This window comes from Elephas maximus, chromosome 25 (genome assembly GCF_024166365.1).
Source record: "Elephas maximus indicus isolate mEleMax1 chromosome 25, mEleMax1 primary haplotype, whole genome shotgun sequence".
Lineage (NCBI taxonomy): Eukaryota > Metazoa > Chordata > Mammalia > Proboscidea > Elephantidae > Elephas > Elephas maximus.
In genome coordinates this window covers 66,057,320-66,082,213 of record NC_064843.1, presented here as the reverse complement: position 1 = coordinate 66,082,213, position 24,894 = coordinate 66,057,320, and the positions used below count along the sequence as shown (strand labels likewise).

Here is a 24,894-nt window from a genome sequence, read left to right as displayed (position 1 = left end):
CAACTTTGGCCCTTGTTCCATACCCCACTCCCCGAAACCAGTGAACACAAAGCTGTTTCAAATGCTGACATTTAATGGTCTAGTCTACACAAGGAAACCGCAGAAGTGGTAAGTACTTCTACTGAGTCTAAGGCTGTGGTGAGAGGCCCAGTCACCTGGGATCCAGGAGAGCAGCAGCACGGACCGTCAGCCATGAGAAGCTGCTCCCGGAGAGCTGCTGGGGGCCCAGGAAGAGCAGCCATGTCTCTGTGGTGAGGTCAGGAGTCCGGGAAACCCTCCTCACAGGTGCTGTTCAGAAGGTCAAACTTGGTTCTCCAGGGCTGGGTGCTGACGGTGAAGAAGCAGCTGAGAGTCTGTGGGGACATTATGGAGGGACCAGCGTGGAAGAGATTTTGAGAGCTGTAGTCAAGCTCTGAATAGGTGGCATGTCCTTGCGTCCATCTGCAACATGGCTATGCTAGGGGTCGGCACCTCAGGGATGCAGCCCTGGCCCATAGATGAGGGCCCTGGGGTGCTGGAACTTCCTGCCTTCAGCATGCCCAGACTCTTGGCAGAAGCTGTGTGTCCTTTCATCCTCTCCCCAGGCCTGTGGCCCCAGGGGGCCCCCAGAGCAGCCACAAAACCCTAGGATCCAGAGGGCGCTGCTCAGAGAGCAAGGACCCTTAGATGGGGCTAGACTACTTCTGCGGTCACCTCTACTTACACCCAAGGCTGCCCAGCACCCATCCCAGGAGTGGGCGCTGCAGCTCAGCAGGCCCAGAGCAGTGGCTGCCAGGGTGCAGGCGGCTCTCCTCAGCTCCAGCCCTCAGACCTGGATGAGTGGTAGGGAGGCCTGAGATGGGCCCCTTGGGCAAATGCCATGTCTAAGCAGGGACCAGGGCACCTTCCCCCTGGAGGCAGGGGAGGGAGTGAGGGAAGAGATCAGTAAGGGGGGAACACATCCTCTATTCGCTGGCCCCAGAGCCTAGGACTTGATGGGGCAGGAACACTTTGAATACCCATGTGGGCAGGGCTGAGTGGGACCTCTAGACTGCCTGCCTGCTGGCTCTGCACCGAGCTCAGGCACCAGCAGGTGGCATGGTGGTATCTCTCTCACCCACTTTCGCTGCCTTTGGAATCCCTTTGTCAACTGTTCCCCATACCCCTCTCCCCGAAGCATGCAGTGTACACAGCTGTGCAAAAAGCAATGGAAGGTCACCTCTGGGCTTTCCTGGAAGGGGCAGTTGTCAATGTCTTCTTCAAATTTCCCACACGTGGTCTGGCGCAGCTCCAGCTCCATGGAGAAAGCCAGCATGGAATCCATCTACGGACCAGACAATGGACAGACAGACTTGACGGTGGAGACATCCCTCTTGTCCCCCCTCCCCCGGGGAGCTATTAGTGTAGATGTGTTCAGTGTAGGAGAGACCCAGTTTGCTCACTTAGGGGCTCACCCAGGGCTGCGATTCTGTCGCTGGAGGTCAAGGCAGGTAGAACCTTCTCCAGTCAGGGATTTAAAGACAGGCAGGACAGTGTTGGGGAATGGGGGAAAACACAGGCTGAGTCCCACCTCAGGATGTCATGCAGCCTCTCGCCCATGGAGAGCCCTCCCTCACTGGCCCAGGCATCTGAAATCAAATGCACCCCCAGAGCACAAGTGTCTGCTGCCAGTGCTCCCCAGAGCACGGGTAGCTGCTGCCAGTGCTCTTCTGCCTGCCTGGAGTGGTGGGCTGTCCAGGAGTTTGTTGGCAAAGTCAACTGAGAGAGGGAGTCTTGTCCACAGCAGTGTTGTCAAACCTTCTACCTGGACCAACAGCAAGAATACTTCCTACAGAGCCACCTGGTACAAGGGTAAACATATACACATATGCATGCCCCCCCCCCCCCGCACACATGGAACAATGGTTTCAAGAAACATTTGCCCCAAACTGCACTCTGAAATTATCTTTACTTCGCGTCCTCAACTTCACAGGGACTGTGAGCCTAAGCTAGGACGTCCAGTGCAGGCTGTCCCCAGGGTGCTTTGGCCCCAAAGACATGACGAATGCTGAGGACCAGTTTCTTGAGAGTCCTGACCTTCTCTCTCTGTTGGTGGGGAGGAGGGTAAGGTGGTCCTTCGCCTGCCTTTCAGGTGCTGGGCACAGAAGCCAAGAAAGCAATGCCCACCTGCCACACTCACAGAAGTGTCCTTCAGGAGAGGGCTCTTCTGTGGATGCCCAAGCCCAGAGGAAAAGTGCCTTCCTGGGGCAGATCTGTATGATTCTACTTAAAAAGAGAACACGTTGGGATTAAGTACAGTGATCTGGGGCTAGAGAAAAATAGCCTGCGATCCACCGATGAAGCCATCGTAGGTGAAGACCACACCAGACCAGAAACGCTGACCAAAAGGGGGTTGGAGATGAGGAGCTGACTCACAGAATCTCCCTTGGGATGACAGGCATCCTAATTGTTCCTGAATCAGCCCTCCAGCTCCTGCCCTCTCTCGGTTTTCCTAATTATCTTTTCATTTTATTTCCTTGACATGTATCTTCTCAGTCTGTCTCTGTGGACACTTTCTGTCAAGCTGGTTCCCTTACCCAGTATCCTGATCTACTTATTCGTTCATATTTTGAAGCCATTCTTCAGACAAACGATGTCATAAAATTGATGCAGATTGAAAAATCTATCTTGCATGTGAATAAAATATTGACAGAGTTTTTAAATCTTTCATAAAAAGCAAAACTGAACTAACCTGTAATTTACTGGAGTATGGACTTCAAATTCTGAACGAAGTTACCGTGCTAAGTTGTCCCTAATTTAACAGCAAATTCAGGACAGCAGGGCAGAAGCGAAGCTGTTCACTCACCTTTTCCTTCCAGGCCCTCAGGATGCGCACCAGCCTGTAGGCTTGAGTGTCCCTGCTCCTCAGGTTGAATGAGTGCAAGGCATACTCCACGGTGGCTGGGAAGTACTCAGCCATGATGTCTTGGTCATCAAGGTCATTTTCCTCTTTGGTACACCATGCATGAGTCACCAGGAGCAGGAAGCCCAAGCGGAGCAGAAGCACCCAGCAGGGCCGAGCCCATCTCTGAGGCCAGCGGGACATGGCTGCATTGACCAGCTCCCACCGCCTCTGCCTGCACAGCACTGGCTCCCACACAGCCTGCCTGGGCACGGGTCCAGAGCTCACACTGTCTCCTCTAGGATGCCTCCACCCTCCTGGCCTCCTCTCTGCCATGCCACCCTGTCCCTTCATAAATGTCAACCCTCAGACTCCACCCGAAGGTGATAAGTTCCCCTGTCCACAGGGAAGGAACAGCATCAGGTGGTATGGGCTGGGAAGGAGCAGCTTGGGAGCGGTGAGCCACCTGGGATTCATGCCAGCCACAACCTCTATCTCAGAGCCTCGGTGGTATGAGGGGGTCTTTGACTTTGACGCCCCAGAATCACACTCTGAGAGGAAGAGACAAGTGGGAGAGGCGTATGTGGACATGCCTCCTGGAGGCACCAGCAGGACCAGCTGATGAGCAAGGACAGAGCCAAAGGGTTGAGTTGCGGAGAGCTACCTTTGTCGGTGAATAGAAGGCAAACCTGTGAGGTGGCACTGTGGAAAGGCCCCAAACCTTGCCTTCGGATTTCCAGCTCCAGAAGGAGGGCACTGGAGGCTCTGGGAAGGCTAGCCATGGGCATTATTACCTCAGGACTTTTTCTGTTCTCCAGTAGGACTGCCTTGTGGCAGAGAAAAGACTCAAGGAAGGACATATATGTGCTGGCTATGGGGACAGCCCCTTGGGACATGCACTGGCACACACAGGGCCTGCCTCAGACACAGACATGGGAAGGGGTTTAGCAAAGCCAGAGAATGGCTCCCTTGCACCCCTGCTGCCTGAGCCACCACTCTGGAGGGCACTGTTGCTCCTGCCTTCTCTGTCTGTTGTCCCCTCCCCAGGCTGACACTCAGGGACACTTTGATCATTATGGTAGTGAAAATAACCCCCAGTTCTACACTTGGTTGTCATTCTCTGTGGCAGCACTGAGCCCTGCTTTAACTCTTGTCCCCAGGGCTGTGGCCCAGGTCCAGAAATCTATGGAGAAGTTAGAAATGTGTAGGTTCCAAATTCACCCTAGCAGAGGGAAGTAGTTGCAGTGCAGAAAAATTCCCAACCTAAGCTAGAACTTTCCAGTTCAAACAGCACTGCCACCCCAGGACCCCATTTATGCCCCAAGCAACAAGACTTTGAGGTGGCATGGGCAATGCTGTCCCCACTTGGGAGATGGACCTAAGGCGTGGAGGAGTCAGGGACAGGAAGCCTGAGGACTGACGCGTGGGTGACTGGGCTGGCACTCACGTCTCCAAGGCCAGGCCCTGGCAGTCTCTGTGGTTCAGGAAGAACTTACGTGGATTCCTCAGGGGTGGGGGAGCAGCTGCTGTATGTGAACCCTGAGATCTCACCACCCCCTTTCATGCAGTGACATTTCTTACTCACCATCCAGGGTAGAGAGGGTCAGGCTGGGCTGGAGGGGCCTGTGCTGTGGGAGCCTCTCTGACCCCCTCCTTTCCTCACTCCCATGGCTCAGGACCTCCCAGGCTCTCTCCTTCTCCCCTCTTTCCTCATCCCCACAGCTCAGGACCCCCTGGGTTCTTTCCTCTGTCACCTTTCCTTACCCCAAGGGCAGGACCACAGGTGTTAATGAGGTAAAAACAACAGATCCAGGTGTTTAAGCACCCACGTCTCTCCAGATGCTCAATGGTGCTATCAGGGCTCAGGGGTGAATGCCCTTCTCCACAGGCTGCACATGGAACTGGTCGGGCTGGCCCAGTCTGGCTAAGAAGCAACCTGGAAACACAGCTGCACATTCACTGTGCTTTGAGGTTGAAGGGCCAAGATGAGGGGAGAAGTGAGGTGTGCAGGCTCTGCAAGTAACAGCATGGAGAGCTGCATCCTGAGGTGGGGCAGAGGTATTTGAGAAGAACTGCTCTGCTGTGTCTCCAGGGCTCTATGAGCACATGGAGGGGGAGGCCACGTGTGGCAGGGCCCAGATGTATTCCTGCACCTGTCCTCCCTAGGATATGGCAGCTGGCAAGACCAGGGAGGTAGGTGTAGGAGAAGCAGGCCCTGCTGTCTGACATCACCCAGGCAAGCCCTGAGGCTGGCTCCCAGCTTCCCTGCACAGTAGACCTGAGCTCCTCTCTTAGGTTGTTCCTTTAGAAGTCACTCTTGAAGCAAAAATGCATGGGCAAGTGGTGTCTTTAAAGTGATCCCTAAAAATACCAGAAGGGCAATGGAAAAGTAGAACTGGGACAGGAGCAGTACACAGTAGAATAAATAATGTGCACAACTAGGGCTCAATCTTATTGACGACACCTCAGGCACTGGGTAGAAAACACCTCAGTGTTATCTTTCCAGGGGCAAGAAGGCTGGGGTATTTATCCTTCAACTTCTGCCCCTGGATGAGGGCTCCTCCCAGGGGCACTACTCCCCAGCACTTCCAGCTTGTTCCTCACTGACTGACAGAAAGCCTCAGGCAGAGAGTCTCGGATACTTGCAGAAGGCCCTGCCAGAGAGCAACCATCGTGGGATGTTGAGCTGCCAAGATTCCTCCAAGCTTTACCATCTTTCATGAGTCTAAGCTAGAGCCTGACCCTTGTGTTATTGCTGACATTTCACTGCTGGCCTCCGCATGCACAACAGTCCAGTCGTTCCCACGTCCAGACTTGGGAGTGTGCCTCCTTTCTGGTCATGTTATCCTTCATCATCTCAGCCCACATCTACACTCACACACACATAGCTATACACACACGTGCACATGGACATGCACACACACTCACACATAGTCACATAATACATAGACGTACAAACATGCACACACACTCACACACATACATAGACATACACATGCACATACACACACTCACACAAACACATAGATACACGCATTGTAGTAGTCAGCTCCAAGATGGCCTCCAGTGGGCCTCATCTCCTGGTCTTCACACCCCTATAGTGTCTCTTCCCACACTGAATTAAGGCTAATCTAGAAAAGATGATGGTGTGTGACTTCTGAAGCTAGGTCACGAGAGGCATTGTGGCTTGCAGCTTTGTTTCTTGGAACACTCTCTCTGGAAGAAGCCAGCCACCATGTCAAGCACTCAAGCAGCCCTGTGGAGGCCCGTGTACAGAAGCACAGAGACCTCCCACCAACACCCAATGCTGGTCACATAGGGAGCTACCTTGGAAGTGGGTTCTCCAGAACCAGTCAAGCTTTCAGATGATTATGGGCCCCAGCCATGCCCCCACAAATTCCTGACCCACAAAACCATAAGAGAAATAATCATTGTTGATTTAAGACACTACGTGGTAGAGTGGTGTGTCATGCAGCATTAAATAGCTAAAATACCCACTGTGCATACACACACTCTCATGTACACACATACAAGCACACACGTTCATGCATGCACATGTACATACGCACTACCACTCATGGACACACATACACACACTCATATGTATACACATATACAGATGTACATGCTTATGTCCATATATACATGCCACACATACATACTTATACACATACCACACACATACACAGATATATGCACTCATGCATAAACATACACACACCACACACACATACACACACCGCACACACTCATGTACAAACGCAGCCTACTCTCCATGTACCATCACTCTGGCATTTTCTCTGTACAACACAAAGCTCTGAATGACTGAACTTAAGACCTATGTCACTGGGTGGATCTGGGATTTAAAACCAAAATACCCCTAAGCCATTTTGGACCATGTCTTGCCAAGAGTCCTGGGCAGGGAATTTTCTATAAAATCCACATACTAAAGATGAACACACTCAAGGCAACCAAGCCTTGCAGAAAGCACCCACCAGCTTGAAGAAGTTGAGGGCTTGGTCCTCCAGTCGTTACACAGAAAGTGAGCGAGAGCATATACTCAGTTTAGCAGTAGCAGAAGGCCCTGCCAGTAAATGAATCAGTCAACTAGAAGAGGCTGCCCAGTGCTGTAAAAAGCACCACACATTCTCAGCATCAGCCCTGAAGAACACACAAAAAAGCAAATTGGCCACAAAGAAATGAAGGAGATGGGTCAGCTGTGTTGTTTAAATGTCTTGCAAGTATCTTTGCTTCTTCTTTAAAACGCAAGTGAGAGTGGCAGGATGTGCTAGAAGACGATTAGGCATCTTTGCACTGTTTCTTCAGCATATTGAGCTCAAATTTCCAGGGTTTAGATGCAACAATGAAAGTGCAAAAAGCCACCTAAAAGAGACAATAAGAATAATCAACCTGTATTTTTTTAAAAAATACAGAAAAGTTTCAATTTCCCTGTGCTGAGATTTGGCTTTAGGGGCCTAAGAGGTGGTCAGAGGCTGCCATGCCTTGAGGAGTCCACAGAGCTGTTGACCTAGAATCCTGATGGTAAGAAGCCAGCGTCACTCATTAAGGTGGATCCTGATCAAGTCACCATCACTCTCATCCAAGCCACCATAAATGTGGCTCTTGTCCATTCAAAGAGAGCAGGGATGGAAGCCCAGGGCTGGTGATCCTTGAGAAAGTCCTATCGTCAGCTCTAGGTCCTTCATCCAGCCATGCCATCTTCCCTTTGAGCCATGGAGACCCTATAAGACCCAGCAGGACCTGCCCAGGTGAGGCACCCTAACAAGGATGGGACAGAGTCCTGTGCACCTGAGGTGAGGGTCAGAAACTGAACAGAGACTACAAAGAAAACTTGCAGTGGGGAGGGATAGGAACAGATACATGGATCGCTTCCCAGAGCCCTTCAGAGTCCAAGGGTAGAGTGACCAACTCATCCCTGTTAGCCTGGGGCTTTCCTGGCTGGAGTGCTGAAGGTCCCACAACCCAGGATACCCCAACTCCTGGACAAACCAGGATGATGGGTCACCCTACAAGTTTGCCCCGTGGAAGAGGCCCTAAGTGCATTGAGAAAGATAGCCGGTCCCAACTATTTCAGCAATCCCACCTGAGGCCGAAATATCACTGACCCAGCAGGCACCACAGAGGATGGAATAGTTGCCCAGCGGAATCCAGCCCAGATTGCAGAATAGTGAGAAATAAGGACTTGCTGTTGCTCTAAGCCACAGTGTCCAGGCAGAGGGAAAGTGCGGGCGGGACTGGCATCGGCAATAGAAAATGGCTCCAGTGCTCCATGTTTAGAACATGGCCACTTACAATCCTGAATATGAGCAGAATATGGTTTCAAAGAGTCCCTGGGTGGTGCAAAGGGTTAACATGCTCAGCTGGTAAATAGCAGATAGGGAATTCAAGTCTACCCAGAGGTACCTCAGAAGAAACGTCTGGTGATCTACTTCCAGAGAAATCAACCCTTGAAAACCTTATGGAGCACAGTTCTACTCTGACACACATGGAGCCGCCGTAAGCGAGAGTCAGCTCTACCGCAACCGGTTATTTTTATGGTTTAAAAGAAACTAGACAGCAGAAGCCGGGTTGGTCCTGCTGGTTTTCTCTGTCTGGCGCACAAGCTTAACCGGGGCCATCATGCCCCCGATCTCAGCCACCTACCTTTTGCATTTTGGGATCTTGTTGAAATAAGCAGTTCTCATTTTCTCCCGAAATTTTCTTGCACATTGTTCGGGCAATTTTGACTTCAATATAGTACTCCAAACTATCTGTGACCTGTCAATGAATAATTTAAATTTTAGATATCATAAAAGAATAAAACCAAACCAAACCCATTGCCATCAAATTGATTTCAACTCATGGCAACCGTATAGGACAGAGTAAAACTGCCTCATAGCCTTTCCGAGGAACAGCTGGTAGAGTCAAACTGCCGACTTTTTGGTTAGCAGCTGAGGTCTTAACCACTGGGTCACCAGGGCTCCCATAGAGGAGTACACAGTATCAACTGTCACATCTAAAAATAGACATGTCATTTTGACTGTGTAGGGCAAAGAATGTCTTGTTACCCTTCCTCCCCTCAGCTCTCTGACCTATGGTTTACTTATGAGCAGTTTTGGAGTAAATGGGGTTTTTACCTTGATATGCTTCCTCTCTTCCTTTCTCTCTCTCTCCCTCTCCCACTCCTTGCCCCTTCTCTCTCTGTCTTTCTCTCTCTCACACACACACAAACACACATACACAAATTACCCTTGTTTAAGGAAGTAATTCGCATGCTTTAGTGACCATCAGAATCACCTAGAGGTCTTTTTAAAGCAGAGGCCCCTGGGCCCCACCCTCTGCCACTCTTTCTCTGTAGATGGTGAGAGGGAGGGTGCAGAACGAACTTTTCTAACAAGCTGCTAGGTGATGTTAGTGCTGATGGCCCTAGGACCCACTCTGAGAAGCACTGGGTTAAGGCCTAGGCTTCCAAGGCCCAAAACTGGCAAAAGGCAGAAGGGTCTCTCTGTGTTTGGGTTCCTTAAAGGTAAGGCTCTCTTCTAAAGCTTTGTAACCAAACACTGCCCTTAGTCAGTTTTCGATCACTTTTTGATTAATGTTTCAAAAGGAGAATCACTAAGTCCTTGCTCTTATTACAAAAAGGCAAAGAAAAGGACAAGGAGGCAAAGTGAACCTTCACACAAACCATCCCTTAGGCCCCAACTTACTAAAAATTTTATTAATATATTGTAAAATATGATAATAAAAAAGCTTTAAATTAAGGAAGGATGTCATTCCAAAATCAAAAAACCAAACTCATTGCCGTCGATTCAATTGTGACTCATAGCCACCTATAGGACAGAGTAAAATTGACCCATAGGGTTTCCAAGTAGGGGATGGTGGATTTGAACAGTCAACCTTTTGGTTAGCAGCGTTAGCTCTTAACCACTGTGCCACCTGGGCTCCATGATTGAGACAGAGCCCCCACAATAAAAATTCTGTTTCCTTTGCTGGGCTTCCTCCCCCTCAGCTTTGCATTGGAGTTCTGCTTTTCTTGAAGGTTCTATGTAAACCTCATTGTGCCTGTGTGGCATGATTAAGGATGTCGCTGATGTAATTTGTATGAACTCTCCACTTGTAAACCCCTTTAAAACTAACTTGTCTGCTAGCCCTTGGAGAGTAGTCTTGGCGGCATGAGCTCTGAATGGCTCCTTTTCCTTGTACAAAGAAATAAAGATGCTTTTCTTGTTCTCCCACCTCAGCCTCTTGTTTATTGGTTAGTACTTAGTCATGCCAAGCAAGAACCTGGGGTTTCCACCCAGTAACATTTCTGGCGAGCTAGCCAGGAGTCATCTGCTGGGTTCCTGAGGTAGACTGGACAACAGGCAGACCCTAGTGTCTGGTGCCACCAGGAAATTTCTCCTGGAGACCTTGGAGCAGCCCTGGAAGCCGATCCACCCAAACCCAAAAGATGAATCTATGGAAGACACAAAGGGCACCTGGGTTGTTTGATAAGTACCTAGGTAAGGCCTTATAAGAGTCCTAAGAAGTAGGAGAAATTGACCATTGAGGACGTTAGGAATCTGAGGTTAGTTGGTAAATAACAGGATAAGGCCTTAGAAGAGTCCCAAGAAGCAAGAGGACTTTGACCTCTGAGGGCATAAAAGGCTCAATTACCTGCTAGGTTGGCGCACCAGTTTAGGTTGTGTGAATGTGTAAGTGTGTGTATCCAGAGGATGGGAAACGTTCAAGAGATCCCAGAATGCAGCCCACTAAGGTGCATCCTTAAGAACTGGGCACAGAGACTCGGACAGACATGGCTCTGGCAGCATCCTTGTCCCTTTCCTACTTTTGCCTCTTTAAATATATACCAAATAAAACCTTTCTTTTCGCTTCGCTAAACTTCACGGTGTTTTCACCCTACAAGAGTTAATGGGTGGTCACTGCAGGGATTCTAAAGCCATGAATCTAGTCAACCTCAAGGAGACCTGGACTGCAGAGCAGAAGCCAGCAAAAAAAAAAATAGAGACCCACACATTCACACTCCACTCCCCTTCAACATCAACAGGGTGAGTGCCCTCGGAAAATGAGATTTTGCTTATTCTTTTTGTTCTCTTTCTCATGTTTTCTTAAGTTTTGTTTAGCATGTTTTGAAAACCAGCTGCTTGATTAAAGAGAATCTTCCTTGGATTTTGCTTGATCGTTTGGTTAAGAGTGACATTTATTAACTCTTTTGGTGAACCGAAGCTTAGTGTGCAGATTCAGGCACTTGAGACATTGAAGAGGTAATTGTATTTTAAAGAGCTCTGCGTCACTATAAACTGAAAGATTTGGGCATGAGTTGCCCAGTAAAAGCCATTAGGGTACATTCTAGAAGCCAATGGGAGGATTTTAATTCTTCTGCTTCTTACATATTATCTTTGTTTGAACAAAGATGTGTGAATCTGAGCAAGCAGCTTCACTTTTTTGGGTCTTGTCTTCTTGATCCTTAAGAATAGATGTTTTATAATTCACCATGACCAAGTGGGATTCATACCAGGTATGCAGGGAGAGTTTAACACTAGAAAAACAATTAACGTAATCCATCATTTAAATAAAACAAAAGACAAGAACCACATGATTTTATCAATTGATGCAGAAAAGGCATTTGACAAAGTTTGACACCCATTCGTGATAAAAACTCTCACCAAAATAGGAATAGAAGGAAAACTCCTCAGCATAATAAAAGGCATTTATAAAAAGCCAACAGCCAACATCTTCCTAAATGGAGAGAGTCTGAAAGCATTCCCCTTGAGATTAGGAGCCAGACAAGGATGACTTTTATCACCACTCTTATTCAACATTGTGCTGGAGGTCCTAGACAGAGCAATTAGGCTAGATAAAGAAATAAAGGGCATCCAGATTGGAAAGGAAGAAGTAAAAGTATCTCTATTTGTAGATGACATGATCTTTTACACAGAAAACCCTAAAGAATCCTCAAGAAAACTACTGAAACTAACAGGAGAGTTCAGCAGAGTATCAGGACACAAGATAAACATAAAAAAAATCAGTTGGATTCCTCTACACCAACAAAAAGAACATCGAAGAGGAAATCACCAAATCAATACCATTTACAGTAGCCCCCAAGAAGATAAAATACTTAGGAATAAATCTTGCCAGAGATGTAAAGACTTATACAAAGAAAACTACAAGACACTACTGCAAGAAACCAAAAGAAACCTACATAAGTGGAAAAACATAGCTTGCTCATGGATAGGAAGACTTAACATTGTAAAAATGTCTATTCTACCAAAAGCCATCTATAGATTTAATGCAAATCCGATCCAAATTCCAACGACATTTTTTAGTGAGATGGAGAAACAAATCAACAACTTCATAAGGAAGGGAAAAAGGCCCTGGATAAGTTAAGCATTACTGAAAAAGAAGAACAAAATTGGAGGCTTCACTCTACCTGATTTTAGAACCTATTATAACGCTGCAGTAGTCAAAACAGCCTGGTACTGGTACAACAACAGCCACATAGACCAATGGAACAGAATTGAGAATCCAGACATAAATACATCCACACATGAGCAGCTGATATTTGACAAAGGCCCAAAGTCAGTTAAATGGGGAAAGGACAGTCTTTTTAACAAATGGTGCAGTCATAACTGGATATCCATCTGCAAAAAAACAAAAAAAGACCCATACCTCACACCATGCACAAAAACTAACTCAAAATGGATCAAAGACCTAAATATAAAATCTAAAATGATAAAGGCCATGAAAGAAAAAATAGGGACAATGCTAGGACCCCTAATGCATGGCATAAATAGTATACAAAACATTACTAACAATGCAGAAGGAAAACTAGATAACTGGGAGCTCCTAAAAATCAAACGCCTATGCTCATCCAAAGACTTCACCAAAAGAGTGAAAAGATTACCTACAGACTGGGAAAAAGTTTTTAGCTATGACATTTCCGGTCAGCATCTTGTCTCTAAATCTACATGATACTGCAAAAACTCAACTACAAAAAGACAAATAACCGAATTAAAAAATAGACAAAGGATATAAACAGGCACTTCACTAAAGAAGACATTCAAGTAGCTAACAGATACTGAGGAAATGCTCGCGATCATTAGCCATTACAGAAATTCAAATCAAAACTACAATGAGATTCCATCTCACTCCAACAAGGCTGGGATTAATCCAAAAACACAAAATAATAAATACTAGAGATGTTGCGGAGAGACTGGAAAACTTATACACCACTGGTGGGAATGTCAAATGGTACAACCACTTTGAAAATTGATTTGGTGCTTCCTTAAAAAGCTAGAAATAGAACTACCATATGATCCAGCAATCCCACTCCTTGGAATATATCCTAGAGAAATAAGAGCCTTTACTCAAGCAGATATATGCACACCCGTGTTTAGTGACGCACTGTTTACAATAGAAAAAAGATGGAAGCAACCGAGGTGCCTATCAACGGATGAATGGATAAATAAATTATGGTATATTCACACAATGAAACACTATACATTGATAGAGAATAATGATGAATCCGTGAAACATTTCATAACATGGAGGAATCTGGAAGGCATTATGCTGAGTGAAATTAGTCAGTTGCAAAAGGACAAATATCATATGAGACCACTATTATAAGAACTAGAGAAATAGTTTAAAAAGAGAAGAAAATATGCTTTGATTGTTACAAGAGTGGGGAGGGAGGGAGGGAGAGGAGTTTTCACTAAGTAGATAGTAAATAAGCACTATTTTAGGTGAAGGAAAAGACAACACACAATATAGGAGAGGTCAGCACAACTGGACTAAACCGAAAGTAAAGAAGCTTTCTGAATAAACTGAATGCTTCGAAGACCAGTGTAGCAGAGGTGGGGGTTTGGGGACCATGGTTTCAGGGGACATCTAAGTCAACTGGCATAATAAAATCTATTAAGAAAACATCCTGCATCCCACTTTGGAGAGTGGCGTCTGGTGTTTTACATGCTAGCAAGCAGCCGTCTAAGATGCATCAATTGGTCTCAGCCCACCTGGAGCAAAGAAGAATGAAGAACACCAAAGACACAAGGTAATTATGAGTCCAAGAGACAGAAAGGGCCACATAAACCAGAGACCCGAAGCTAGATGCTACCCAGCTACAACTGATGACTGCCCTGACAGGGAACAAAACAGAGAACCCCTGAGGGAGCAGGAGAGCAGTGGGATGCAGACCCAAAATTCTCGTGAAAAGGCCAGACTTAATGGTCTGACTGAGACTAGAAGGACCCTGGAGGTCAGGGTCCCCAGACCTTCTGTTAGCCCAAGACGGGAACCATTCCCAAAGCCAACTCTTCAGTCAGGGATTGGACTGCACTATGGGATAGAAAATGATACTGGTGAAGAGTGAGCTTCTTGGACCAAGTCGGCACATGAAACTATGTGGAGGGGAGATGAGAGGGTGGAGGGGAGATGAGAGGGCAGAGGGGGTCAGAAGCTGGCCGAATGGACATGAAAATGTGGAGGGAAGGAGTGTACTGTCTCATTAAGTGTATATATTTTTGTATGAAAGACTGACTTGATCTGTAAACTTTTACTTAAAGCACAATAAAAGTTAAAAAAAAAAAAAATGACCAAGTTAAACACAATAACTGACTCCAGAAGAATAAAATATAGTTGAGAAAATATAATAAACATTTTAGAAATCCTAGGAGAGCTGCTTTGGCATTGAACAAAATGGTGTGGCAGGCAGAATCCTATGACAGCTGTCCCCTGTGGTGCACGTTCTGTATCATCCTGGGACTGGGGATATGACAGATTTCACTCCCATGATTAGGCTATGTTATACGGCAAAGAGAGATTAACCAGGTAGGCCTGATCTAATCACATGACCCTTTAAATATGGGTCTCAAGGTTAGAGACAGGAAAGTCAGAGATTTGCAGCATGAGAAAGATTCAATGTGTTGTTGCTGGCTCGAAGATGAGAGAGGGGCCACAGGACAAAGGAGGAAGTTAGCCCCCAATTGATTTTAGTTGTAGGAGGTATTAGCCCTACAATTATAAGAAACTGAGTTTTGCCATTAAAAAGGAAGAGCTCGAAAGCAGGTTTTTTGGGGTTTTTTTCCTCCCAGGGGCAAGAGCTCAGCCCAGGCATCACCCTGTCATACTAATCAGCCCTAAGATACTCTGAGTAGAGAACCCAGCCATGCCACGTTGGATCTCTGACCTACAGAACTGTGAGCTAAAAAGTGCGGTGGTTTTACAGCGGCAAGTTTGTGTTAATTTGTTATGCAGCAATAGAGAACTAACGCATTGGCTAGGAGGAACCTATAACCAGCCTTCTATATGACAACGAATAAATTAATTAAGATGACGCCACTAATTCGAGGTGAAAGGGCTGACTGCTCAGCAGATGATGTTGGGAAAAATGACTCACTATATGGAGAAAAGTAAAACTGGGTTCCTAACTTACTAATGGGGAAATCCAGAAGTACTGCAGACCTAAATATGGCAAACTAAAACTATAAATATAATAAAAATGAATGTAGAAAATTATCTTTGTAAGCCCCAGTCAATAAACAATAACAAAAAAAATGAAGAAAAATAATTTGACTATATCAAATTAAGTATCTATCAATAACAAAGGATAACATGGACAAACTTAAAAGACAGATGGTTGAGTAGGAGAAGATATTTTCAATATTTTAAAACAGACAAGGTACTATAAGCTAGCATATACAAAAACATCTGCAATAAAAACAGGGATACCAAGAGAAAAGTGAGTTATAATATTCACTCCTGGGTATCTCCCAGAGAAATCCTCCCACAGGCCTGTAAGGGTAATATGTATGTTCATAACAGCACTGCTTGTGGAAGCAAGAAAGTGGAGTTTAAGTGTTGTTGTTAGGTACTGTTGAGCCAATTCTGACTTACAGTGACCCTAAGAATGAAACACTGCCCAGTCCTGTGCCATCCTCATGATCATTCTTATGCTTGAACCCATTGTTGCAGCCACAGTGTCAGTCCATCTCCTTGAGTGTCTTCCTCTTTTTCACTGACCCTCTACTTTACCAGGCATAATGTCCTTCTCCAGGAACTGATCCCTCCTGATAACGTGTCCAAAGTGTGTAAGACAAAGTCTAGCCGTCCTTGCTTCTAAGGAGCATTTTGGCTGTGCTTCTTCCAAGACAGATTTGTTCCTTCTTTCGGCAGTTCACAGTATATTCAATATTCTTCACAAACACCATAATTCAAAGGTATCAATTCTTCTTTGGTCTTCCTTATTCCTTACCCAGTTTTTGAATACATATGAGGTGGTTGGGTCAGGCACACCTTAGTCCTTACAGTGACATCTTTGCCTTTGAACATTTTAAAGAGGTCTTTGTAGATATTTGCCCAGTGCAATGCATCAGTTGATTTCTTGACTGCTGCTTCCATGGGTGTTAATTGTGGATCCAAGTAAAATGAAATTCTTGACAACTTCAACCTTTTTTCTATTTATCCTGATGTTGCTCATTGATCCAGTTGTGAGGATTTTTGTTTTCTTTATGTTGAGGTGTAATCCATACTGAAGGCTGTGGTCTTTGATCTTCATTAGTAAGTGCTTCAAGTGCTCTTAACTTTCGGCAAGCAAAGTTGTGTCATCTGCTTATTGCAGGTTTTTAATGAATCTTTCACCAATCCTCATCCCTTGTTCAGGGGATGTTTCTTGGGTGTTCACTTAATAACGATTCATTCCTCTTGACATGTGTATTCTATGAATTTTCCTGTTTTTATGTGAATTTTACAACAAAAAGTTTTTTTTTTAATGCACAGTCATATTTTTTAAAACCCCCACCCATCTATCAGTTTGTTGTACTGTGGGGGCTTGCATGTTGCTGTGATGCCAAAAGCTATGCCACCACCAGTATTCAAATACTAGCAGGGTCACCCGTGGTGGACAGGTTTCAGCTGAGCTTCCAGACTAAGACGGACTAGGAAGAAGGACCCAGCAGTCTACTTCTGAAAAAAATTAGCCAATGAAAACCTTATGAATAGCAGCAAAACATTGTCTGATATAGTGCCGGAAGATGAGTCTGTCAGGTTGGAAGGCACTCAAAAGACAGCTGGGGAAGATCTGCCTCCTCAAAACAGAGTCCACCTTAGTGACGTGCATGGAGTCAAGCTTCTGAGACTTCCAATTGCTGATGCGGCATGACTGAAACTGAGAAGAAACAGCTGCAAACATCCATTAGAAATCAGAACATGGGATGTTTGAAGTATGAATCTAAGAAAATTGGAAATTGTCAACAATGAAATGGAATGTATAAACATCCATATCCTAGACATTAGTGAGCTGACGTGGACTGGCATTGGCCATTTTCAATCAGAGAATCACATATTCTACTATGCTGGGAATGACAAATTGAAGAGTAATGGCATTGCATTCATCGTCAAAAAGAACATTTCAAGATCTATCCTGAAGTACAATGCTGTCGGCGATAGGATGATATCCACATGTCTACAAGGAAGAACAGTTAATATGACTATTTTTCAAATTTATGCACAACTCACTAAGGCCCAAGATAAAGAAATTGAAGATTTTTACCAACTTCTGCAGTCTGAAATTGATTGAGCATGCAATTAGGATGCATTGATAATTACTGGTAATTGGAATGTGAAATTTGGAAACAAAGAAGGATCGGTAGTTGGAAAGTATGGCCTTGGGGATAGAAACAATTCAGAGACAATATGATAGAATTTTGCAAGACACATGACTTCTTTTTTCAACAACATAAGCGGTGACTATACACATGGTACTTGCCAGATGGAATACACAGAAATCAAATTGATTATATCTGTGGAAAGAGATGATGGAGGAGCTCAATATCATCAGTGCAAATAAGGCCAGGTATAGACCACAGAACAGGCCATCAATTACTCATATGCAAGTTCAAGTTGAAGATGAAGAAAATTAGAACAAGTCCAGAAGAGCCAACGTATGACCTTGAGTATATTCCGCCTGAATTTAGAGACACTCAAGAATAGATTTGACACATTGAGCACTAATGGCCAAAGACCAGATGAGTTGTGGAATGACATCAAGAACATCATACGTGAAGAAAGCAAGAGGTCATTAAAAAGACAGGAAAGAAAGAAATGACCAAAACAGATGTCAGAAGAGACTCTGAAACTTGTTCTTAAACATCAAGTAGCTAAAGCAAAAGGAAGAAATGATGAAGTAAAAGAGCTGAATAGAAGATTTCAAAGGGTAGCTCGAGAAGACAACATAAAGTATTATAATGACATGTGCAAAGATTCGGAGTTAGAAAACCAAAAGGGAAGAACACACTCAGAATTACTCAAGCTGAAAGAACTAAAGAAAAAATTCAAGCCTCGAGTTGCAATAGTGAAGGATTCTATGGGCAAAATACAGAACTCCACAGGAAGCATCAAAAGCAGATGGAAGGAACACACAGAATCACTGTACCAAGAACTGGTGGACATTCAATCATCTCAGAAAGTAACATGATCAGGAAGCAATGGTTACTGAAGGAAGAAGTCCAAGCTACAATGAAGACATTGGTGAAAAACAAGGCTCCAGGAATTGACGGAATACCAGTTGAGATGTTTCAACAAACAGATGCAGCGATGGAAGTACTCACTTGCCTATTCCAAGAAATTTGGAAGACAGCTACCTGGCTAACCAACTGGAAGAGATTCGTATTTATGTCTATTCCAAAGAAAGGTGATCCAACCGAATGCAGAAATTCTCAAAACTGGATCAATAAGCAACATCATGATAATCTGAAAAAAGGTTGAAGTTGTCAAAGATTTCATTTTACTTGGATCCACAATCAACACCCATGGAAGCCGCAGTCAAAAAATCAAATGGCGCATAACACTGGACAAATCTGCTGCAAAAGACTTCTTTAAAGTGTTCAAAAGCAAAGATGTCATTTTGAAGACTAAGGCACCTGACCCAAACCATGGTGTTTTAAATCACCTCATATGCCTGTGAAAGCTGGACAATGAATAAGGAAGACTAAAGGAAGAATTGACTCCTTAGAATTATGGTGTTGGTGAAGAATATTGACTATACCATGAACTACCAAAAGAAAGAGCAAATCTGTCTTGGAAGAAGTACAGCCAGAATGCTCCTCAGAAGCTAGGATGGCGAGACTCCGTCTCACATACTTTGAACATGTTATCAGGAAGGATCAGTCCCTGGAGAAGGACATTATGCTTGGTAAAGTAGAGGGTCATCAGAAAAAGAAGACCCTTGAGGAGATGGATTGATTGATACAGTGGTTGCAATAATGGGGTAAAGTATAACAATGATCATGAGGATGGTGCAGGACCCGGCAGTGTTTCATTCAATTGTACATAGGGCTGCTACAAGTCAGAACCAACTCGATGGCACCTAGCAACAACAACAATTTTTTTTTTTAAGTTTTTAAAAAGAATAATATAGAAGACTTGTCCTCAGTAACAACATTATGATATTAGTCCAGGAACAGAGAAGCAGCTCAAGGGAAGACTCAAGAGTTCAAGTATATATGGGTATTTAGTCTATGGAGAGCCAGCTTTTCAAATCATAGATGTTCTTTCCTGTGGGGAGTTGGAATATCTGCCTCTCTATTTCCAAACTTAAGATTAGATCCAGTGCTCACATAATAAATAAAAATAAATGGAAGCTAGACTAATGAGCTAAAAAAATTATGAAATTTTAAAATTATAAGTAATTTCTATGCTCTATGGATGGGAAAAAACTTCTTAAGCAAGACACTAAACCCAAACAATGAAGATAAATACATTGTCTTAGTCGTCTAGTGCTGCTATAACAGAAATACAACAAGTAGATGGCTTTCACAAAGAGAAGTTTATTTTCTCACAGTAAAGTAGGCTAAAAGTCCAAATTCAGGGTGTCAGCTCTGGGAGAAGTCTTTCTCTCTCTGTTGGGCTTCTCATCAATCTTCCCCCAGACTAGGAGCTTCTCTGTGCAGGAACCCTGAGTGCAAAGGACATGCTCTGCTCCCAGCACTGCTTTCTTGGTGGTATGAGGTCCCCAACTCTCTGCTTGCTTCCCTTTCCTTTTATCTCTTGAGAGATGAAAGGTGGTGCAGCCCACACCCCAGGAAAACTCCATTTACATTTCATCAGGGATGTGACCTGGGTAAGGGTGGTATTACAATCCCATCCTAACCCTCTCAACATAAAATTACAATCACAAAATGGAGGACAACCACACAATGCTGGAAATCATAGCCCAGCCAAATGGATACACACATTTTTGGGGGGACACAATTCAATCCATGACATATATCGATGTTGTTTTAAATCTTAAAGACACCACCATAAGCAAAATTAAAATGCAAATAATAAGTAAGTACAAAATATTAGCAACATATTTAAAATAATAAATTAATATGCAATCCACACAAAAAATTCCTACTATCCTGTAAGAACAAGGCAAAAACACAGAAGACGAATGAAAACAATTCACAGGAGAGAATACATACTAGCAATAAACTCAATAAAAGACACAGCACTTCACAGGTAATACAAAATACAAAAGGGACAGCAAAAGAGAAATACAAAAAGATGTCATTTTTTGCATCCATTGGTTTAGCAAACATCTAAAAGACCCACTGTTGGTGAGAATGAGCAAAAAAAGAGGTGCTCCCAGGGCTGCACCATTAGTGAGAATCTAAATTGATTCAGGCCTTTTAGGGGACACTTTGCCATTGTCTCGCAAATACACTCCTTAACCAAGGAATTCAAATTTAAGATATATATTCTAGAAATGTATCTAAAGGAGTATTAATTGCTGCACTTTTCCTATCAACTAAACTTATTGTCTTTTAGGAAAATGGATGGATTATGGCATATGAATTTCATGGAGTGCAACAGGTTCCAAAGCGTATTTTAAGTGACAAAAATATTATATCACAGAATAGTACCTAAAATATGATTATATGAATATAAAAATATAGTTTTAAAATGTTCAGGCATGTATGTAAGTAGATACAAAACATCTGGAAAGACACACAACTGTGGTCTCTGGAATGACAAGTGAGACTAGAAATCCCTGAGGGTCAGTGTTGACTCAGTTTACTCAATGACTTCCATGCATACTCACTGAACTGTTTCGTGACTGTGTATCAGGTTTTCTCAGCCTCTGCACTATTGATATTTGGGGCCAGATAACTCTTTGCTGTGGGGGCTGTCCTGTGCATTGTAGGGTGTTTAGTGGCATCAACCCACTAGAAGCCAGTAACACCTCCCCTCTCTTCAGCCTCCGCCATCTCCACACCAGTTGCAACAATTAAAAAAGTCTCCAGATGTTGCCAAATGTCCACTGGGTAGCAAAATTGCCCCCATTTGAGAACTGCTGCATATTCAACTAATACTTCCAAGTTAAAATTATAATAAAGACAGACTGATCTAAGACACTCATCACCTACCCAATCAACCAAGCACCAGTCTTAATTCAGCCTCAGAAGTCCAGGAAAGGGAAGGCAGAGACTGAGGACACCCCTCCCTCCTTTCATAGCAGGACTCTCTGACTCTCCTGACTTGCTGTGACATCACCACCTCTACCCGGCTGGACTTGTGTCTACTACCTTCACACTGTCTGCATCATCCAGAGGTGGTAGTATGTCCTGACTCAGAGCGGGGCAGCCTGGGTTTAAATCGGGGCTCTCCTGCTTACCGTGCGACTCTGGGCAAGATACTTCACCTCTCTGCCTCAGTTTCTTCCTCCGTAAGACTTGAGTGAGCACATGAAAACCAATGGGACTTGGAGCAAGTAAACGTTATATACTTGTTGGCTGTGGCTGGAGGCTAGGTAGATGTTCATTTTTACCAGCATTGCCATTCTTTAAACTCTGTGCTCAGAACCTCAGGCAACTATGATATCGAGCTGTGTCAGCAATCCTTTTCTTAAAGGACCAGAAAGTAAATATTTTAGGCTTTGTATGCTGCTTGCTCTCTGTCGAAACCACTCAAATCTACTGTTGCAGCGTGAAAGCAGCCATAGAGAATACGTAGGAACAAGCAGGGCTGTCTGCCAATAAAATTTTATTTATGAACACTGAAGTGCAAATTTTATATAATCTCCATGTGTCACAAAATATTGTTCTTTCTTTTCATTTCTTTTAGCCATTTAAAAATGTAAAATCCATTCTTAGCTCATGGGACATATAAAACTGGCCACGGGCCAGGTTTGGTTGGCAGCCCATAGTATGCCAACCAAATACAGATATTTGTGCTTTTTACTTAAATCACCCAATAAGAAAGGCTGTTTTCTTTATGTAGGGCCTGTATGTATGTTATTAATTTTATTTCAAATTACCACCAAGAATTGTTCTTTTTGTTTTGTTTTATTTTTGTTTCTGGGAGAGGTGCATTTGTCTCTCTTCAGTATGTTTTCCAATGGTATAAAGCTTAAGTGTCAAGAAATTTTAAATGTCTGTGTTGAAACCAAGGAGCCCTGATGGTGCAGTGGTTAAGAGCTCGGCACTCCTTGGAAACCCTATGGGGCAGTTCTGCTCTGTCCTGTGGGGTAGCTATGAGTCAGAATCGACTTGGCAGCCTTTTTATGAACCTATTTCTATCTGATTCCTTTGAATTCTCATCTGCATACGAAAGTGTACAGTGAACTAAGTAATAAAATATACATACATGAAAAGATGAACAAATAGCACAAAATGTAGATAATTTTTGAGATATACAGGTATTAAATTTACTTTATTATTAAATACCTGCCCACGAAGCAGAAATACCTGTTTCTCTTTGCATAGGTAGGGAAGCATAATACAGAGGAAGAGGGATAATTCTGGAAAAGTTGGGAACTTCACCAAGAACACTCACTAAATATGCATGAGGCATCTCCTGGCCAGGTAAGAAAATGGGAAATGAGGGCAGGTGGTCTGGTGGCCTGGGTGGACAGACCACAAGGGTTAAGGGAAGAGATGGAGAGGAGGTGGCGGCACTGATGTGCACTGAACTCCATCCAGCACAGCGCCATTCATCCCCGCCACTCTCTCCTGGTTCATCAGCCTCCAGGCTGGTGGATCTAGTTCCCGTGTCTGTGATGCACCCTAAAGCTTCCTACATCACGGGTGATGTGTGTGTTTAATCCCACGTTGTCTGTGAGAAGTTGGCTGACCACCTGAGGCTCTTGGCCTGTGGGTAGTACCTCCTAAACAGTCACAGTGCAGCAGTCTCTCTCAAGGAACTTAAACTGGACCCAAGGCTCTTTCTCTGTCACATAGCCAGAGTCCAAATGGCCCCAGTTGTCCTAATAATGCCTTCATGATTGTTTTTTCTTAATCCAAGATTTCACCCAGGCTGTACTTGGCATTTAGTTGTCACATTTCTTAAAATCTCCTCTAATCCAGGACCAAAACCAAAAAAAGGAAACCCTGGTGGCTAGTGGTTAAGTGCTACAGCTGCAAACCAAGAGGTCGGCAGTTCAAATCCACCAGATGCTTTCTGGAAACTCTATGGGGCAGTTCTACTCTGTCCTATAGGGTTGCTATGAGTCGGAGATGACTGGACGACAGTGGGCTTGGTTGTTTTTTGGGTAATCCGGGAGAGTTCACCGGCTTTTTACTCCAGTCTTAATGACACTCATATTTTAAGTGGTCTCAGAGAATATCCCATTCCGTGGGTTTGTTTAATCGCTCTTCGTTATGGCATTTGGGGATACATTTCACGGAAGAAGACATCGAGGGCGTGCCATGTCCCTCGGCCCATCACACCAGGGGCACATGACAGCGAGTCTGAGCATTTGGCGAGGATGGTCACAGAGTTCCTGACTATAAAGGTATTCTTCCCCCTTTGTAATTAATTAGCAATTGCTGCAATGATTTGTTTCCCAGCACTTGCTCATCTAAGGATAGTGGCACCTATTGATGACCTTTGGCTGAATTAATTCCACAAGCGGTTAAGCACTCGGCTGCTAACTGAAAGGTTAGTAGTTTGAGCCCACGTGACAACTCTGCAGGAGAAAGACCTGGTGATCTCCTTACATGAAGATTATAGCTTAGAAAACCCTACGGGGCAGTTCTATTCTGTCTCATGGGGTTGCAGTGAGTTGGAATTGACTCAGCAGCACCCAACAACCATACATGTTTGCAAATGGTGTTTTTCTAGTAAAATTCCTTCTTTCTCACCTATTAGTAGGCCCTGTTCTGTAAAGAAGAGTCATTCCCACTGCACCAGCCCCTTTTCTCCGTGTCTGCTGGACCCGCAGTCTCCTTGCCTGCCCCCTGGGTTATGACCTGTCAGTCCTCCTTCTGATGCTCCGGCTGTCCCAAACTTGGCCTCTAAGAGCCCCTAAGAGCTGTCTTCTCTGCTCTTATCTATACTTTTTGATGTGACTATACCAATCTTAAGTTATTTTAATAAAATTTTATATTCCAGCTCCATCTCAAAATAATAAAGGATGAAGTATAATTAATTTTTCTTCAAAAACTCCTAAAATAAAACTATTTTCAGCTGAAGGCCTCTCAGTTGTGTTTTCCATTCCCACATTCCCATAACCATCCATGGACAACAGGTTCCCACCCTGACAGAGGCCATGGAGTAAGAGCAGGGACAGATGTGACACCCACCTGTTCCTGGGACTTCATGATTTTCATGACCCTGAAGGTGTACTTGTCCTTGCTGGCCTTGTTATATTCCTTCATGGCATACCAGAGTGCCTGCTGCACGTAGACATAGGTCTCAGGGATATCTTGGAATTTTCTCACCACCTTTGGTGAGCCCCAGGCTTGGGCACTCCTGGACACAAAGGCCACGAGGGCCCCCAGAAGCAGCAGGGTCTGGCAGGGGCTGGCCATGGCCGTCCTTCCAGGTCCAAGGCTGGAGGTGGGCTGGGTGCTCCTGCCACCTCTGTTGAGGCACAGTTCTCTGCCCCACACCTTCTTGGAGTACTGCTGGGGTAGAGGAATGACCTACTGGTAAAACTCTCTCTTACAGCTTCTCCTTTTCCTCCACCTTAAAAGAAGCTGAGTGAATAAGCTGCAGTCACAGTCCAGCCCATTTTCCCATCTTGGCATTTTCCTTTCTGAGTAGATTCATACCAC

General features: G+C 44.6%; 2 protein-coding genes across 2 annotated transcripts; both read right to left on the bottom strand.

Annotated features, from left to right (window-relative positions):
- Window positions 1–257: 257 nt before the first annotated feature.
- On the bottom strand, window positions 258–3,064 carry LOC126067368 (cystatin-9-like). Its single transcript, XM_049869161.1, has 3 exons — window positions 2,825–3,064; window positions 1,199–1,303; window positions 258–353 (listed from the first exon to the last, which is right to left on the bottom strand). The coding sequence occupies exons 1-3, from the start codon at window positions 3,062–3,064 to the stop codon at window positions 258–260; spliced, it is 441 nt and encodes a 146-aa protein (XP_049725118.1).
- A 4,095-nt stretch (window positions 3,065–7,159) lies between these two features.
- On the bottom strand, window positions 7,160–24,648 carry LOC126067367 (cystatin-13-like). The gene is made up of 3 exons (XM_049869160.1): window positions 24,421–24,648; window positions 8,525–8,638; window positions 7,160–7,243 (listed from the first exon to the last, which is right to left on the bottom strand). The coding sequence occupies exons 1-3, from the start codon at window positions 24,646–24,648 to the stop codon at window positions 7,160–7,162; spliced, it is 426 nt and encodes a 141-aa protein (XP_049725117.1).
- Window positions 24,649–24,894: the final 246 nt, after the last annotated feature.

Coding starts and splice junctions, on each gene's coding strand:
- LOC126067367 (XM_049869160.1), bottom strand. CDS start 24,648: ATGGCCAGCCCCTGCCAGACCCTGCTGCTTCTGGGGGCCCTCGTGGCC. Junction 8,639..24,420: donor TCATGAAGTCCCAGGAACAG/GTGGGTGTCACA, acceptor ATTCATTGACAG/GTCACAGATAGTTTGGAGTA. Junction 7,244..8,524: donor AAGATCCCAAAATGCAAAAG/GTAGGTGGCTGA, acceptor TGTCTCTTTTAG/GTGGCTTTTTGCACTTTCAT.
- LOC126067368 (XM_049869161.1), bottom strand. CDS start 3,064: ATGTCCCGCTGGCCTCAGAGATGGGCTCGGCCCTGCTGGGTGCTTCTG. Junction 1,304..2,824: donor TGAGGGCCTGGAAGGAAAAG/GTGAGTGAACAG, acceptor TCTGGTCCGTAG/ATGGATTCCATGCTGGCTTT. Junction 354..1,198: donor CCTTCCAGGAAAGCCCAGAG/GTGACCTTCCAT, acceptor ATGTCCCCACAG/ACTCTCAGCTGCTTCTTCAC.